Here is a 15,781-nt window from a genome sequence, read left to right as displayed (position 1 = left end):
AACTGGGGATTAGTTTGTTTTGCAATCCGAGAAAATACTTACATTTCTATACTAGTACTTATATAAGTAGTAATTTACATTGAACACGAATGTAACAACCCCTGACTAGTAAGTATACACTACTCACGCTGCATTATGAAACAGAATCCCACACCACCCATTAATATGAATGTATACATCTACTTCTGAGAACTCGACTCTCCGCGGGACTGTAATCTCTCTTTTCTGGCTAGTTAGGCTCCATGATGAATGAGGTAGGCTTATTTACCGGGCTCTGATTGGGGCCACGGCACGGGGCTGGAAGCGAGGATATCGGCTAAAAAGCCCCAGCTGAATAACTAAAAGTAAACACAGCAAGCAATGCTCGGATCGGCAAAGATCCCCCTCCCCACCCGGATTACCGGCTTAGGTGACCGGTGTGAAGAAGAAGGTTTGAACCGGCTTGCCGGCTATCGAAGGTTGAATAGGTAGTATCTAGTCTAGGTAAACCGAAATTGGTACTAGTAATCAGATTCGGTACTAAAAAGTCCGCCGGAATGGTGCAGTGGTCATTTCTTGTAGTGAAAAGACTTATGAATGCTACAATATCTATAGGCCATTATATATCAGAGTATTGATTGAATATTTTGGATTGAATTCCTTTAGAGACAAAATCAACTCCAACCATGCCGGTTCATAATCAGTTCAGGCTGAACGAAGCTAGAAACCAAAATGTGAAACCAAAAATGTGAAAGGGACTATGTACAAAAGTTCACCCTTATATCAAGGGGGAAATAATTTTTTTTACATGACAAAAAAATGTTGTGCTTTGCGAGGTGGTCATTTACAGACGGCTGTGCTGGGAGTCCTGGCCTAGAGGCTTCGTCGAAAACGAGCCGAAGAAGGCATTGAGGGCGTCCACGGTGCCGCTGCCCTCGGACAGCTGCACGGTACAGGCGACGTGGCTGTCCGGGCGAGTGACAACAACACCACCCTTCTCCACGTCGAAGCCCAGCTTCTCGTGAGCGGCGTAGGTGGCCTGGGGGACGCGCACGTCGGGGATGTTGTCGGCGTAGAGGTGGTGGTGGTAGTCGCGGAGGATCTTGGGAATGGACTCCACGTCGATCTGGTTCTTCTCGCCAGCGTAGACCAGGCAGATGGAGAACAGCTTGGAGTGAGGCAGGTGGTTTTCGAAGAACGACACGTCGGCAATGTCGGAGCGGCGGTACACGGAAAGGAACGAGCGTTCCTTCTCGAGGTTGGCAGCGAGATCGGTGATCGCCTTGCTGGTCTTGTCCTGCTTACCGGCGAAGATGAAGATCCGGAACGCACCGTTGGCGGGAATCTCCTGTTCCAGGTGCACGTGGTTGGAGTCTGCCAACCGGGTGACGGTGGTGGGTGTGAACGCGCGACCAGGGGTCAGGCGGACACCGGGGACGTCGAACAGCGGGGATTGAGCAGGGTGGGTAGCGTCCCAGGTGAACACATTCGGCTTGTAGGCAACACCGTAGCCACTGGTGAATTCACAAGAGGACTTGAAGGTCTTGACGAATTCGTCTTCCTCTCCGCCAGCCGCAGCAGTAGTGTGGCTGGCCTCGCCGACCTCGCCGGCGGTAGGGCGACGCTTGGAGAACAAGGCGGCGTATTTGTTGTCGAAGCTCAGCAGAGTCTCGGCGATATCCTTGCGTTCAGTCTCGTAGGTGCTGAGGATGGAGCGCTTAGCCAAACCAGACTCAACGGCGTGGAGCTTCCAGGCCATGTTCAGAGCATCGTGGAAAGCAGTGTTCATTCCCTGACCAGCCTTGGGCTACAGCGTTTGTTAGCAATGCATACTTAGCTCGCAGGGTATCTTGAAGACAGGAACACTTACACTGTGAGTGTGGCAAGCATCACCACCCATGAACACACGCTCATCGAGAGTGTACTTCTCGGAGATACCCTGACCGATCGGGTAGACGGAGTACCACTCGACGCGATCCCATTCCACCCAGTACGGCTGAAGAATCTTCCGAGCGGTGGCCTGAACATCCTCGGCGGTTGCTGTCTTTCTAGGGTCGAAGTCGGGGTCGTCCGACGAAGCGATCTGGACATACAGACGGACCATGTTGTCCTCGCGGGGAATGACCATGATAGAACCGGCATCAGAATGGATAGTGCACTTGGTCTGTTGGCAGATGATAAGCGGCTGTTCGCATCGTGATCATATTTGAAATTTGCTTACCTCAATGTCAGGGAAGTTGGTCCTCACGACACCGTCCATGACACCCCAGACATAAGAAATGGGATCCTTGTACTGGATCTGAATACCAAGCTGCTGTCTGATGAAACTGCGAGCACCTTCACCGCTGAACAGATACTTGGTGCGAACAGTCTCGATCACGTTGGTGTCAATGCTCTTGAGCTGCACTTCGACGGGGTAGGTCTCGTCCAAGCCATCATTCTTGAAACCGACGATGGTCCACGGCCTCTCGACAGTGGTACCGGCCTTCTCGATTTCATCCAAGAAGACGCGCTCGATCTTACCCTGGTGGACCAGGGTAGTGAAGGGGTATCTTGTGTCGATAAAGCGGGGGCAGCTGGGCCAACTGCCAGTACGGTGGATACCTTGTCCACCCGGGAGAGGATCCCAGAAAGCAACATCGTACACCTTAGCGGGCTTGAAGGCCATAATTTGGCGCTTCAGGCCCAGGTTGCGAAGGATTTCCGTCGAACGAGGCTGAATACCATCGGCGCGGCCGGTGGCGGTGGGCACCGGACGGTTGTCAATGTGCTTCACCTTGTAGCCCCAGCGGGACATGCAAAGCGACAAGACAATGCCAACCGGGCCAGCGCCCACGATGACAATGTCATACTTCTCTTGTTGTGAAGGGGCCATGGCGGCAGTGTGCAGGCGAGAGAGCGGGTCAAGCTTCGGGGTAGTAGTGGTGGTGTGGGGAAGTCAATAGATACAGAGTGGGGATGGGGTATATTCACAAGAAAGAGACCGATTAAAACATCACCCAAAGGTGGGAGAAGAAAGCAGACAAATAGAGAGAGATGAAGCTGATCTGGAAAGTAAATCCTTCATGATGAAAGGGAAGGGGAAAAGGCGATATAAATACCATATGGTGAGCTGGGGTGGTGGCCCGAAGGCACACGGGGAGACAGACATCGGGGAACCACAACGGCATTCATAGTCGGCTGAATCGTGGAGAGTTTTGGGGAGAGCAGCATAATAGAGCGTGGGGACGAGCAGGAAGCACAGAGAGGGCTGAAAAATCCGCGGTGTCAGCGATGCAGGGGGGGGCCCAGTAATGGCCAGAAATGGCCAAGGATGGCCAAAGATGGCCAAAGAAGGGCCGTGGGTAACCAATGCTGGGGGAGATCCACCGGGGCTGCGGGGACTTGGGAGACGCTTGGAGGACGCTTATTGGCTCAGACAGACTGCCGTTGCTTGATCCGAGCCCCCGGACTGACTTGGGATGAACTTGGGACGCTCTGCGGCTAAGCAGCTCGGCAGGTGGGATTGGTGGGAGTCACGTGGCTGTCCGTCGGTCTCCCGGTCAATCTTCCGATCCCGGGTTTGCCGGCCATTTTCATGGTATTTTCGACACTTCTACACTTGAGGTAACAAGTCACTGACTCGGCTGTATGATGCCGATTAGCAATTGGAATTACGCTTATGGTAACTCGAGTGGACTTACTAACAAAGCACTCTACTCCTAGTCAACTAGTTATACCATAATTTCCATGTCAGGTTAAAGTGGCTAAATGAATTAGTGGCATAAATTTATACCTGCCAGTCGACGCATATTACCCTGTTCCCTAGCACCCAATGAAGGCTCGTGGAGTTCAGATGAATAAGACATGACATTTAAAGAGGCAATTTGCGTCACATCGTCATTATTACTATTCCGTGATGGCGAGTGGCTCTTGAGATCACGTGCTTTGTTTGATCTGTTTTGCTTGATAGTCACGTGGCGCTCACTTAGTGTAGTCTATAGGAAAGTCTGGGGAAGGAAGAGATCATGACTGAAGGCACATCTAATTGAGAATTTATTCCACTGCAAAGAGCGGGTAGATATGTTTGGTTTGCTGGAGATACTATTCTCTACTTTGTAATGGCGATTTTTTCACCTTCATTAAGGACCGCGATTATATATATGTATATAGTAGTATATGTGCAAGTTGCAGTTCATCTGGGATATCAGTCTATTTCTTACTACTACTACTACTACTGTCAGTACTTAATGACTTTATGATTGTACAGCAGCCCGTCCCATGATCCCATCCAGAAGGTTAGCTTATTCCCAGTACAGTAAGTCGGGCAGCTATGCTTGTAATCTTCGAGCTACACCAAGATATGTTGACCTCGAATGTTGATTGTTGGATTCATTCATAGACACATACAGACATACATACATACATCAACACCATACATACACATAGTGATTACAATTACAGTAACCGCAACAACTCCAAATCCTTCGCCACGGCTGGACTGGCCTGCGCACAATCCTCCAAAAACTGCATCATCTCCTGATTCCATTGCTCCCACCCCGCCGGCAAAGTCTCCTGTAACCGCCTGTCCGAGGAGTGAGATATACAGTAGAAGAGCAGGATTTGACCGAAGAATCTACATGAACCAGGTAAGCACGTGACAACATTATCATACGGGAGGGAAAATTGGAGGTGGGGGTTGGTTGTTGACTTACTGAGAACAAAATGCGAATTTAATCGGGATACAACTCTTCATGCGCTGGAAGATGCCGCCCACGACAGGCCAATTCATTGCATTGAGCAAACCACTGTGAATCTGCTCGAGATCTTTGTCGGTTAGGGAGCCGGGCGTGTGGAGCGCCTTGTAGAGGTATGGACGGCCGATGTGGAAGTTGGCGATCATATACCGGCCACGAAGCATGGCTTCGGAGACGGCGATCGCGGGGGATAGGGCGTGGCGGTGGGACGGGGTGAAGGGAAGGTGTTGCTGGGAGGCTGGAGATGGTGGGATCGGGGTGCTTGGATTCGTGGTCAGGGCAGAGGTGGTGTGGTCGGGAAACTGGAGGGCAGCGGGGAGGTTGATACGCCATTGTTCTAGTTGGTGACGGAGTTCGGCGTTGACTGCTGGGTGGGGGAATGTGCCGGAGTCGGCTGGTAGGAACGGAGTGTTAGTTGGATGAAGATAGCTGGATGAGGGTAGGGTAACTCACAATGGAAATAGAGCGAGTGTCGGATGCGGGTTAGGATGATTCGGTGGGCGACCTGCGCGAGGAAATGGTATTGGAAAAACGAATCGTCTATCTCTTCTAATGAGAGTGAACGAGAAGCTGGAAAGCCCACGCTTTCGAATGTGATGAACTTGGGAATTGGGACGTATTCTTCGAGTCGGGAGAGACCGCTGGGCGGGACGTGTAATTCTTGGACGAGAATGGTTTCGTTCATTAGGCAGTTCCAATATACTCGAGATTTCATATCGCCTTCCCATTCATCGAAGTGTACATCATGACTGTCTAGTGTCAGTTTTGCGAGGACCAGTTATGCGATAATAGCCATGGATGACTTACTTGGTGAGCATGGACAGACAGCAAGTGGCCGCTCGATGTATCATAGCCCACGAGTCCATGGGGCGAAGGATTTGACTGTAGTAGATGCTTTACAAAGTTAGCATTCCATCAAAGATATTCGAGCGGAAAGCCTTACAATGACAAGAGGTAGAATTGGCAGCTTTGGAGATTGTTGTCACACATCAAAAATCCAATGCGCTGGCGAGCAGTGTTGAAGAAGCGCAATCCCGGGGGATTCTCGTAGACCACCCCCATCCAGTCGGGAGGCTCGAAACGACCACTGCGTGTCCCTAGTAATGGGAAATCCCCTTCCTGATAGGCGTGGACAGCGATGCAGCCTAGCGCCATGATATTGAGAACCACACAACTCTCGATGTTGTAGCCAAAGTTGCTCTCAATAGCCGCGCCCAGGGTGAAAGCATAATAATAGTTCTTGTCGATTATAGGGGTGAACAGGTTAAAAGTGGTGAAGTATGCGTCCGAAAGGCCTTTGACCATGGCCAACGGAAGTGCGTTCAGCCAGTTGTCCCCGGCCTGCGCTGGGAAAGGGCAGATGTACATGGGCAATTGAGGGCGCTTCATTTCAATGTCAATCACATAGTTTTTGCCCAGTTTCTCGTGTGCTTCAAGTAACCGTTGTGGAAGAATCTCCTGAGCACCTGCCCAGGAGATCACTCCATGCTGGCTGAATGAAATCGAGACTAATCCGTTTGCCTCCGTCGGATTGGGATGCAGGTGTTGGTCGTCATGCTCAACTTCGTTCAGTCTCATTGCCTCTGGCGTGAGAGCCTGAGAGGTCAAGCGTTCCAACCTACCCAAGCTGCTCGTGCTGCGAGAATGATGCGCGAGCGAGCCTATCGTCTCCGTGCCATCCAAACTACGGGGCATCTGACCCCGAAGGGATTGGATTTCCTTAGAAATGGTCGTGGGAACATTCTCCAACTTGGTTTCCAGTCGATGCAACGTGCTCATTATCAAGCTGAGAGAATGATCTCGTCTACTCTAAGCATTAGCAACCGTGAAGAAAGGGACTGGTGAAAATGGCTCGGCCTTACTTGGAGGTCTTGCGCTCATTGTAGACACACTCGAGGTTCAGCGACTTACACAAGCCGCACTTCGGTCGCGATTCATCACATCGCGTCTTCTTAAGCCTGCAATTCTCACATGCCTAAGAGAAGTGGTTACTACTACTATCGCGCACATTATTGGGCAACGGGGAAGCACCAACCACTGTGGCTATAAAGTTTCGGGGCTTTTTGCTAGGCCCGGATGCATGATGCTGCTGCTCTGAATCCCCCGGCGAGAGACCCTGGGGTGTGTGATCCACCAGATCGGGGGACTGGGAGGCAGGGCGTGGTGGGGACCCTTGATGAGGACGCTTGCTCATGGTTGAGATTGTACGCGATAACGCCCTGGGCTCCCTACAATTAGTGGTGGGAATCGCACATTGTGATCCCGACTAGCTCTGCTTCCTGTTCGTGCTGGGAAGGGCTTCGACAGTCCCAATCGGCCGTTAGATTAATTGTTAGATCCGGACTCTCGTAGAATTTCTTCAGCAAAAGACTGGCTAGACTCATTTATTATCTCCGATTAGTTATCAGATAGTCCCGGTGACTCAAAATGATGCCCGGAGAAGGTGCCCTTTTCCGGAGTCACCTGACTGAGCCCGCTCTCTTCTTCTTAAGCCTCGGATGCCTCATTACTATACTCACGTGACTCAATCCAGTCCAAGAAATAAGAAAGACGAGAAGAATACCTACTTGGTGTATAGAATGGCTGGTTTCTCACTGTAGATGATTTCTTTACTTTGCCAGTTTTCTGGACTTAGGTTTATTTTCTTTTTTTTCAAAAAATGAATGTACAAGCTTTCTGTGAAATTTACGTCATAGTACTTTGTCCTGCACTGTGAAACTTGGCCAATCAGGAATGATCTCCTTCTATTATATGCATACTCTTTGTAGTACCCTTCGATCGAAACCAGCACATGCTGGTCTATCTCGTCTTTGTATTGATAAGACATAGTGTTTCTAAATGAAGTTTATATTTTCATCACTCAATCTGGTGTAGAGAAGCCATTCCATTAACTGCTTATTCTTATTATGCCTGATCGAGCCCGCTATACTGTAAGATGTTAGCTATGTAGTTGCTTCATCATGATCATACAAATGCCACAACTAATTGGCTGACCAGTAGTACATCTTGCTCCTTGCATGCTTCTTCATTTTGATATTAATTTTTTTTCCCTGTTTCCAATGTCCGTATGCGCCTAGTTAACTGTATATTAAGTTGCTTCAGAACGAACTATCATTCTTTCCGGGTTGCGTACTTCGCTACTTGTTCCTTCTTGATAGTGCTGGTCATGATGATAATCCGATTCTGAGGGCAAGTACTCAAAGTATAAGTATAATGTGTTTTTAAGTGAACTCTTCATTTTATTATCTATCTATTTACTTTTTGGCGGTAATTGTATCATGTATCACGTGTAGATATAATTTCCTATCAGAGATAGTGAAGTAGTCACATGTTTGAGCTCATTATTCAGTATCAGCTGCAAGATTATCACGTGCACGAGCTCAACCTGATTCTATCCAACCATTCTCCATCTCCAGTCAACCGCAAACCGTCGCATTAAGCTCCGGGCGCCCGACCAACCTACTTAAGGTACGTACCAGACTAAGTATTTCGTAGCCATCTCTACGTCGTATCCCCCAACCCCGGGGGAAGTGCCTGTCTCGGATAAATATTTGATCCGTACCGAGCCGAGGTCCGGGGTATGGATTGCCATGCTGGTCGGCCGGATGGAGAGCGTGACCGTCGCAATCAATCAGTCGCGAGCTTCCTTTCTTCTTTTTTTTTTTTCCCTAATTCCCCTTCTGCTTTTAATCCGTGTACGCAACTTCTTTGTAAACTATCCTATCTATAACTACACTTCTCACTCAAAGCAGCCGCTTCTTGCTTCTTGCTTTCCTGCTACAGCGCCCAAGAAGACACGACTCCAGCCTCCTCCCCGCTCCCTTCTCCCCACTTCTTGTTCTCCCCGCTCATCCGCGCCAGCCACCACCATGACCGCTTCTCCGTCCGCCGCTGAATCAATTCCAGAGGAAGTCAGAGTTCCGGAGCCCAAGCCCGTTAATCAGACCATTGCTCAGATCCGCTCGCTTGCTGCTGGTGCTGCCGGTGGTGTGTGCGCCGTTGTCGTTGGACATCCTTTCGATCTGGTGAAGGTGCGCCTTCAGACGGCAGAGAAAGGCGTTTACTCTGGTGCTATCGATGTCGTGAAGAGGACTGTGGCCCGGGAGGGTCTCGCTCGTGTAAGTTATCTTTTTTTAGGTGGCGTCGAGCGCTGTTGCTGATCGTCGGAATAGGGACTTTATGCAGGTGTCTCTGCTCCCCTGGTGGGAGTCACGCCAATGTGTAAGCTTTTCTCCTCTTTGTCCTTTTCCCCATCGCAACTGCTAACAACTCACACGTATTGCAGTCGCTGTCAGTTTCTGGGTATGTCTACGAGTTCACAGAATGTGATCAATCCCCCTTTGGCGCAGACGGCTGACAGCTGATAGGGTTATGATGTGGGTAAAACGCTCGTCGGCAAAATGTCCGAAGTTCGTGTAGAGAACAACACCCCTCAATACACCATTGGCCAAATTTCCGCTGCGGGCTTCTTCTCTGCCATTCCCATGACCTTGATCACGGCACCCTTCGAGCGCGTCAAGGTGCTCCTTCAGATCCAGGGTCAGAACCCCCCGCCTCCCGGTCAGAAGCCCAAGTACTCTGGCGGTCTGGATGTGGTCCGGCAGCTATACCAGGAGGGTGGTATTCGCAGTGTGTTCCGTGGTAGTGCAATGACCCTCGCTCGTGACGGCCCTGGTTCTGCTGCGTACTTCGCCGCCTACGAGTACATCAAGCGCACTTTGACTCCCAAGGATGCGGAAGGAAATGTCACTGGCCAGTTATCCATGCCAGCCGTCCTGGCTGCTGGTGGTGCTGCTGGTATTGCCATGTGGATCCCTGTCTTCCCTGTCGATACCATCAAGTCTCGTCTGCAGAGCGCGCCTGGTCGTCCCACAATCGGCGGTACGATTCGCACCGTCTATGCCAACGGTGGCTTCAAGGCTTTCTTCCCTGGATTTGGACCTGCTTTGGCAAGAGCCGTTCCTGCCAATGCTGCTACTTTGTATGTTATTCTAACCCTGACATGTTCTGGGCTGTCGTTGCTAATATGCCGAACAGTGCGGGTGTTGAGCTGGCTCATCAGTTCATGACAAAGCTTTTCGACTAGATGTATGCCTTGCGCGCTGCAGGTACGGTGGTGTAAGTCTATCGGTTATTTGATATTGTGGCGTTCGTTATTTCGTCTTTCTGTGGAAGCATTTTGCAAGCCTGGATATTCTGTTTTTCATTTAGACTAGACGGTTTCTGGCTGTCTGTAGCGCTAGGAACCCATATTATATCAGTAGAGAATCAGTCGCGGATTTTCCCTTGGTAGACTGATAGTAGGCTATTGCCTGTCCAGAACCAGGGTCAGTGCTGTTGCTAAATGACTTGTATGATAGAGTATTGACGGAGATATTATGTAGGGATGAAAAGTGGTTCTAAAGAAAGAGCAAGATAACGGAATAGTGAGGCAATAAAGTACAGGGTCTCTCGAAAAATCACCGAGTCGGCAATTCCAACCCACAATCCACAAAAGCGGAAGGGGCGCGACCGGTTACTTTGTTGCTACTTGCCAAACCTCCTTGTCACGATTTCATCATTCCAACACCCACCAGATTCAGGGAAGGACAACACTGGCCTCACCCGCCGCCAGAAAATCGAAGCTCTCTTCGCTGGTTGCTGTGGTGGGAGGACTGAGACTAGTGCCCTCAGACGAAACATGAATCTTTTCGTTGTCTAGCGTGGACACGAACATCGCAGTTTGACGGCCCTGGTTCCCTTGCCATTGTTTGTGTCCAATCCACTCGACGCCGTCACCGGATCCCTGGATGTTTGCCTTCCGACGAGTCTTTTCGCGTTCGAGGAGCGGAAGGTCGGCCGGCCCTGATGCATTCAACTCGTCCCCACTCCCTGGCAAGGGGAGGGTTCGGTAATGCCATTCACCAAGGAACATGCCGTCGGGGTCCACATCCTGGCGGACCTTTAACCATTCCGTCATGTCATCTCCATAGAGACATTTCAGCTCCTCCCTCGTCGTCCGGAAATTCTTAGCCCAATGCGGTTTTGCACCCATTTCGCGCATAAGCCACTCAAATGCCTCGTAATACCGTTCCGTGCAAGGGGGATCCCGATGGTACGGGCGATAGAGCGTCGCATTGAGATACAAGGTCGGGCCGCTGGAAGAGGTAGGATCGAGGAACGGACGGGTTGTCTTGTTGTAGGTAGAGTCCGCGACTCTGACTTCAATGGGGCAATGCACCCACAGACCGTCGACGGAAAAAGGGATACGCGCTGTTTCGTGATCGCCATTCAACCAGGCGGAGAGACGAGTGATAGCTTCGGGGCCCTTCTCGAGCGGGAGTGCCCATTCATTGACAAACTGCGAGTACAGACAGTTCATGAGGAGACCTGAGCGGGCTGGTTCTACCGCCTCTGTCACGACGGCTTCCGGTTTGAAACCATACTGCAAACCAAAGACCAGCCATTCCACCCACGGGAGAATACGAGGGAAATAGTTGGCCAGGGCCAGCAGATTATGATAGATATGGTAACCGAGTGTCTCTCCATAAAAGGACTTGGGCGGTTCCCGCAGCGGGAGGTCGGTTTTATCGGCGTGCCAGACAACGGCACTCTTCTCATAGGGCATCCACCATACTCGGACAAATTCATGCGAAGTCCACAGTCCGGATGACCATTGGGCCAACACACTCGACAGTTTACGCCGCGTCTGTCGCCAGGCCACCTTGAACGCGGGCTCCGCCTGCAGCGTGACCTCGACAATGATACCAAGTGCACCCAGAGAGATGAGCGCAGCCCGGAAGAGCGACGGGTTACTGGTCGCGCTACACCGCACCAGCTGCCCATTAGCCAGCATGAGAGTCAGTGATAGGATACACTCGGAGATCAAGCCATGCTGGAGAGAACTTCCATGGGTACCCGTGGAGATCACGCCGGCGACCGACTGTTCATCAATACTACCCAAGTTAGACAACATCAAACCATGTTGCTCCAGCTGTGTGCCCAAGTCTCTCAACCGAATCCCCGCCTGGACCGTCACCACCCCGGTCTCCGGCGAAACCTCCAACACGCGATTGAAATCATCCAAGTTTATCAGCCAGGCGGAGGTGCAGGTCAAATCGGAGGGGGAGTGGCCACTCCCCACGGTGACTAGACGACGGCGACAGTGGCGAGCGAGGTTGACGAGCTTCCGAATTTCCTCGATAGATTGCGGGCGTACGTAAAGTTCGGGACGCGAGTAGAAGGTCTGCGCCCAAGTATGATGGAGATGATGGGTGGTTGCGCGAAAAGGAACCGCAGGGTCGACACGGGAGACCTCACGCAGGATGGCGGGGTCCATGATGGAGGGGGGAGGGGGAGGGAGGATCCCGTCGCTGCACGATTGATTATCTGCACGATATGCGGATATGACAGGTCGGATCAGCGGTTAGAGGGGCAGAATTCTCCGTATGGTTGGAATTTTACTTTTCAAAAACAAAAAGGGGAAGAGGACGATCGGGCATACGATCAATCACGGCATGATGAAGGAAAGGGGAGATGCACGAGATGCCAGTAGGGGAATCGTCAGTAGCAACAGTTAGTGAGTAGTAGTAGGTTAAGTAGATTATTCGCAATCAACCTTCCAGCAGAGGCGGCGAAGTTTGGCGTGAACCGGAACAAAACGGCAACTTCTGCCTGAGGCGATCATAAGGCAGCAGAATGCGGGACCGGGTCGGGACGGCGGATTATCCGGCGGGACTGCATATCCTATCTAGTATCGCTGCCACCCGGCAGAACTATATGGCCATGGCCAAGACATACTAATCTTACTCACTTGCCTACGTATGAGCTCTGAGGCTTACCCTTTCTTTCTGACTTTCCTTCTTCAAGCAGCAGCCAAACGAGAAACATGCTGCGCTAGTGGTAGTAGTATAGGCTTTCCCTAATCACCAGTCGTAAGCAGTAGTAAGTAGGCCACCTCAGCTCGCTCGGACCAATCGCTGCGAGTTCCCTCTTCCAAAAATTCCCCCCTCTCGCTGGAAGAGGTATACCAACTCGAGATCCAGAGAGGCTGCTCCTCTTGTATCAAATCTATGTGTTGTACATGAAACAAGTAAATATATACATATACTACTACTTCTACTCTCCCACCACCGATCATATAGAATACCACTCGAATTTCTCAAAATCCTCCCGTACAGTCTCCCCTTCCGACACATTCTCAACCCCAGCACGTACCGCACCTTCCTGGAAATCCGCTGCCCAAGCCTTATCCCACACTGCAGGCTCACTCAGAGTACTCGCCGGCTTTAGGGTGCCGCATTTGAAATCCAAGTGTTCCCCGGCATCGGAAGGCAGGCGCATGAAATAGCGCACACTGGAAGGAATCTCCTCCTTCACATGGGAAATCATGACCAGGGCTTGGTCGTCCGTGAGGCCACGGAAGCGAGCATCTTCGGGGGCCGGGTGGACTTTGGTCACCCGCTTAGTGACGAACTCGCCGTGGTCGATGAAGTTGAGGCACTTGTCCCGGATGGAGGCAGGCATGCCGGAGAAGGCTTCGTCTAGGATGACGATATCGGGTCGGTGAACGAGAGCGCGGAGGAAGAGGACGAGGCGCTGTTGAGCAGTGCTCAGGTCGGCGAAGCGAACGGTGTCGGCGTACTCGACGCCATGGTCGGGGTTGTAGAAGTCGGTGTCGGATTTGACGAGGGTGGGGAAGAGATCGCGGGGAGTGGTGACTTTGGTGGGCTTTTGGGAGATGCTGGAGACATCGGGGTCGAGTTCGGCGCGGAAGAAGCGGAGGATGGCGCTGACGTCTAGGTCACGGTCATGGTTAAGGGTGGGTTTGGCGAGGAAGGTTTCCGCGAAAGCGGATTCAATGGCTTGGCGGATGGTCAATTGACGGGGGAAGAAGGCGTGGATTTCAGGCGACGAGTGGCCGAGACGGGATTGGAGCTCGAAGATCGAGAGGCCTGGTTTCCCGGCTTCGGGAAGTCGGGTGCGGCCGAAGAGGCGGATAGGAAGAGCGTAGGTTTGGGGATGGTCCGAGGTGATGAGAGAGAGAAGAGTGGTTTTGCCGGAGCCGTTGGCACCTAGCACAGCCCAGCGCTGGCCGCGCCGGACTGTCCAGTGCAGGCCAGATTGTGGTTTGTTGTGCACCTGCTGGGTCCAGTCGCCCAGGACGCACTTGTCACCGTATTGTACACGGACGCCGTCCATTTCGATCAGTGGTTCCCCGCCCTTGATAGGGAAGGATGGGGTAGCGCGACCCTTTCCTTGTGGGGGCGCTAGCCGCATGTCCCATATCAACTGGCGATCAAGATAGCCTGCATCAATGGATTCCTTGGCCTGTTCGTACGTCTGGTGGACCCACTGGTTCTCCTTGGCGGTAGGCTTCTCATAACTGCCTAGTTTCTTCCATACGTTGAACACCTTCTCCGCCTCCGCGCGGGGAGCTTGGAGCAGAACCCGGTGGGAGTTCCCTAGCACCATGATATGCGTGATCCAGTCGGGCAGGGGGTCTTGAGGCCGGAGCGCGAGAACCAATCGGGGATCCGATTTGGCCGCCAGGCGCTGGAGGAGGCTTGAGATGCTTCTGACAGTAGCGGGATCAAGGCCCATGAACGGATCATCAAGGAGGAGCAATTCCGGCTTGCTGAGGAGGGCCTTCGCAATCCGAGTCCGTCTAGTCTGACCATTGCTCAAGTTGGCAACCGGCATATCGAGTAATTCCTCCAGCCGGAGCTCGGAAACGATCTGTGCCAAGAGCTGCTCATCATGTATCTTTCCATCCTGCTCGGATTCCAACGGGTTCAGGGAAGTCTGGCCTTTGAGATATTGGCGGACTGACCAGTCGGTTTCCTCGCGAAGACTCTCGTATCGAGCACTCAGATAGGCGCCGCGAGTGCCTCCAATGGCGCCGGAACCTTCCCCACTGAATCCAATGTATTGTATTGCGTTCCCCGCAAACCGTAGGCGGTGATCTTTGTGGGCGATCTCGTCGCTGAGGAGGTACGGATAACTGCGCGCCGTGGGCGGTGTGCAGATGTATTGACCACGAAGGACATCGAGCATCTGTGTTCTTCCCCCCGAGCCGATCACCGCCCAAGTCTGAGGAACCTCGCCACCGTTGTCGGCGAGGGTGGATTTGGCGGGTAAAACGAAGTTGAAGTCGGGAAAGAGGGGAGGATTGCGGCCTTTGGCGGCATCTTCGGGAGTAGGATAGTTCTCGTAGAATGTGGCATTCTGGATCCGAATTAACGGCGGCGCAACGGATGAGACGGAGCGCGTGGCGCGAAGGAGGTTCGAAGACCGCAGTGGCCTCGTCCTGCAAGCTAGCCGGAACATGGCACTGCCGGGGAGAGTCTGTAGGTATTGAGTATATCTTTATATCGTATTTGTACATCCAAGGAAAGGAGAGAGTAGTTCGATTGGTTACTCACCGGATCAGTGTTAGTCCGGATCCGATTGAGTCTTGGCATTGTTGATAATCCAAAGATAAGAGAGATGATATAATGATATTCGCTCGAGCTAATCAGGTATATACATATACATTATGGTCTTTTAGGTGGCTCCCAGGAGCTAGCCGGAGATATCACTAGTTCAGCCGTTGTATTGAGTGAATTTCTAGCTGCATATATCCATCAGACCAAAGATAAGCCAACCGAAGAATATGCGCGTGTCAAATCTGGTCGTCTGGATAAGGCTGGATAAGATTACCCGCACCTGTTGTGGGGGTGCTGTGATTGTATAAAGTAACTGAATATTTTTTGGCTTCCGCAGAGTTTCCGGGCAAAAATACTACTACTATTCTCACGGTCTTGTTTCATCAGTCATGTTCCATACTGACATCTAATGGAGCCCTAAAACACAGTAAAGTCACGGGTAGGGAGATACTGTAGCTGTATAGCAGCCATTCTTGCTTCCGCCATTCGACCTAACTAACTGGTGCATGTCTTACTTGGGACACAGCACATCTGCATCTTAATCCCAATCACTACATGTTGTCCCTCGTTCACCCTCATAGCCTCATGGTGAGAACCACATCATTTCCATAATTTGGTGACGTATGTCGCTATCGCATCTCATGCAGTCAAGTCCCACGT

The 15,781-nt window shown here is 51.6% G+C and overlaps 5 protein-coding genes across 5 annotated transcripts; 1 reads left to right on the top strand and 4 right to left on the bottom strand.

The window, feature by feature from the left end:
• Positions 1 to 615: 615 nt before the first annotated feature.
• Positions 616 to 3,269, bottom strand: BO85DRAFT_408606 (putative FAD monooxygenase). The gene is made up of 3 exons (XM_025657407.1): positions 2,201 to 3,269; positions 1,850 to 2,143; positions 616 to 1,786 (listed from the first exon to the last, which is right to left on the bottom strand). The coding sequence occupies exons 1-3, from the start codon at positions 2,852 to 2,854 to the stop codon at positions 824 to 826; spliced, it is 1,911 nt and encodes a 636-aa protein (XP_025509996.1). The 5' UTR covers positions 2,855 to 3,269; the 3' UTR covers positions 616 to 823.
• Positions 3,270 to 4,329: 1,060 nt separating this feature from the next.
• On the bottom strand, positions 4,330 to 7,095 carry BO85DRAFT_454291 (putative C6 finger domain protein). Its single transcript, XM_025661251.1, has 7 exons — positions 6,751 to 7,095; positions 6,578 to 6,690; positions 5,659 to 6,519; positions 5,523 to 5,609; positions 5,169 to 5,464; positions 4,674 to 5,109; positions 4,330 to 4,594 (listed from the first exon to the last, which is right to left on the bottom strand). Exons 1-7 carry the CDS (start codon positions 6,907 to 6,909, stop codon positions 4,417 to 4,419), a joined length of 2,130 nt encoding a protein of 709 aa, XP_025509995.1. The 5' UTR covers positions 6,910 to 7,095; the 3' UTR covers positions 4,330 to 4,416.
• A 1,212-nt stretch (positions 7,096 to 8,307) lies between these two features.
• Positions 8,308 to 9,986, top strand: BO85DRAFT_454289 (carnitine:acyl carnitine antiporter). Its single transcript, XM_025661250.1, has 5 exons — positions 8,308 to 8,833; positions 8,888 to 8,936; positions 9,001 to 9,017; positions 9,083 to 9,696; positions 9,753 to 9,986. The coding sequence occupies exons 1-5, from the start codon at positions 8,585 to 8,587 to the stop codon at positions 9,799 to 9,801; spliced, it is 978 nt and encodes a 325-aa protein (XP_025509994.1). The 5' UTR covers positions 8,308 to 8,584; the 3' UTR covers positions 9,802 to 9,986.
• Positions 9,987 to 10,039: 53 nt separating this feature from the next.
• On the bottom strand, positions 10,040 to 12,432 carry BO85DRAFT_209892 (D-arabinono-1,4-lactone oxidase). Its single transcript, XM_025654609.1, has one exon. The coding sequence runs from the start codon at positions 12,031 to 12,033 to the stop codon at positions 10,294 to 10,296; it is 1,740 nt and encodes a 579-aa protein (XP_025509993.1). The 5' UTR covers positions 12,034 to 12,432; the 3' UTR covers positions 10,040 to 10,293.
• On the bottom strand, positions 12,424 to 15,055 carry BO85DRAFT_454287 (putative ABC transporter). The gene has a single exon (XM_025661249.1). The coding sequence runs from the start codon at positions 15,021 to 15,023 to the stop codon at positions 12,831 to 12,833; it is 2,193 nt and encodes a 730-aa protein (XP_025509992.1). The 5' UTR covers positions 15,024 to 15,055; the 3' UTR covers positions 12,424 to 12,830.
• Between the last annotated feature and the right edge of the window lie 726 nt (positions 15,056 to 15,781).

This window comes from Aspergillus piperis (genome assembly GCF_003184755.1).
Source record: "Aspergillus piperis CBS 112811 unplaced genomic scaffold BO85scaffold_35, whole genome shotgun sequence".
Taxonomy (NCBI): domain Eukaryota; kingdom Fungi; phylum Ascomycota; class Eurotiomycetes; order Eurotiales; family Aspergillaceae; genus Aspergillus; species Aspergillus piperis.
The sequence above is the reverse complement of the archived record's forward strand: the minus strand, read 5'-3'. Positions and strand labels throughout refer to the sequence as shown.

Excerpts from the sequence above, each read along its gene's own strand:
- BO85DRAFT_209892 (XM_025654609.1), bottom strand. The coding sequence starts at position 12,033 with ATGGACCCCGCCATCCTGCGTGAGGTCTCCCGTGTCGACCCTGCGGTT.
- BO85DRAFT_454287 (XM_025661249.1), bottom strand. The coding sequence starts at position 15,023 with ATGTTCCGGCTAGCTTGCAGGACGAGGCCACTGCGGTCTTCGAACCTC.
- BO85DRAFT_408606 (XM_025657407.1), bottom strand. The coding sequence starts at position 2,854 with ATGGCCCCTTCACAACAAGAGAAGTATGACATTGTCATCGTGGGCGCT. Across the intron at positions 2,144-2,200 it reads CCAACTTCCCTGACATTGAG|ACCAAGTGCACTATCCATTC; the intron begins GTAAGCAAATTT and ends ATCTGCCAACAG. Across the intron at positions 1,787-1,849 it reads ATGCTTGCCACACTCACAGT|CCCAAGGCTGGTCAGGGAAT; the intron begins GTAAGTGTTCCT and ends CAAACGCTGTAG.
- BO85DRAFT_454289 (XM_025661250.1), top strand. The coding sequence starts at position 8,585 with ATGACCGCTTCTCCGTCCGCCGCTGAATCAATTCCAGAGGAAGTCAGA. Across the intron at positions 8,834-8,887 it reads CCCGGGAGGGTCTCGCTCGT|GGACTTTATGCAGGTGTCTC; the intron begins GTAAGTTATCTT and ends TCGTCGGAATAG. Across the intron at positions 9,697-9,752 it reads CCTGCCAATGCTGCTACTTT|TGCGGGTGTTGAGCTGGCTC; the intron begins GTATGTTATTCT and ends TATGCCGAACAG.
- BO85DRAFT_454291 (XM_025661251.1), bottom strand. The coding sequence starts at position 6,909 with ATGAGCAAGCGTCCTCATCAAGGGTCCCCACCACGCCCTGCCTCCCAG. Across the intron at positions 5,610-5,658 it reads CAATTCTACCTCTTGTCATT|CATCTACTACAGTCAAATCC; the intron begins GTAAGGCTTTCC and ends AACTTTGTAAAG. Across the intron at positions 5,110-5,168 it reads ACACTCGCTCTATTTCCATT|CCGACTCCGGCACATTCCCC; the intron begins GTGAGTTACCCT and ends CGTTCCTACCAG.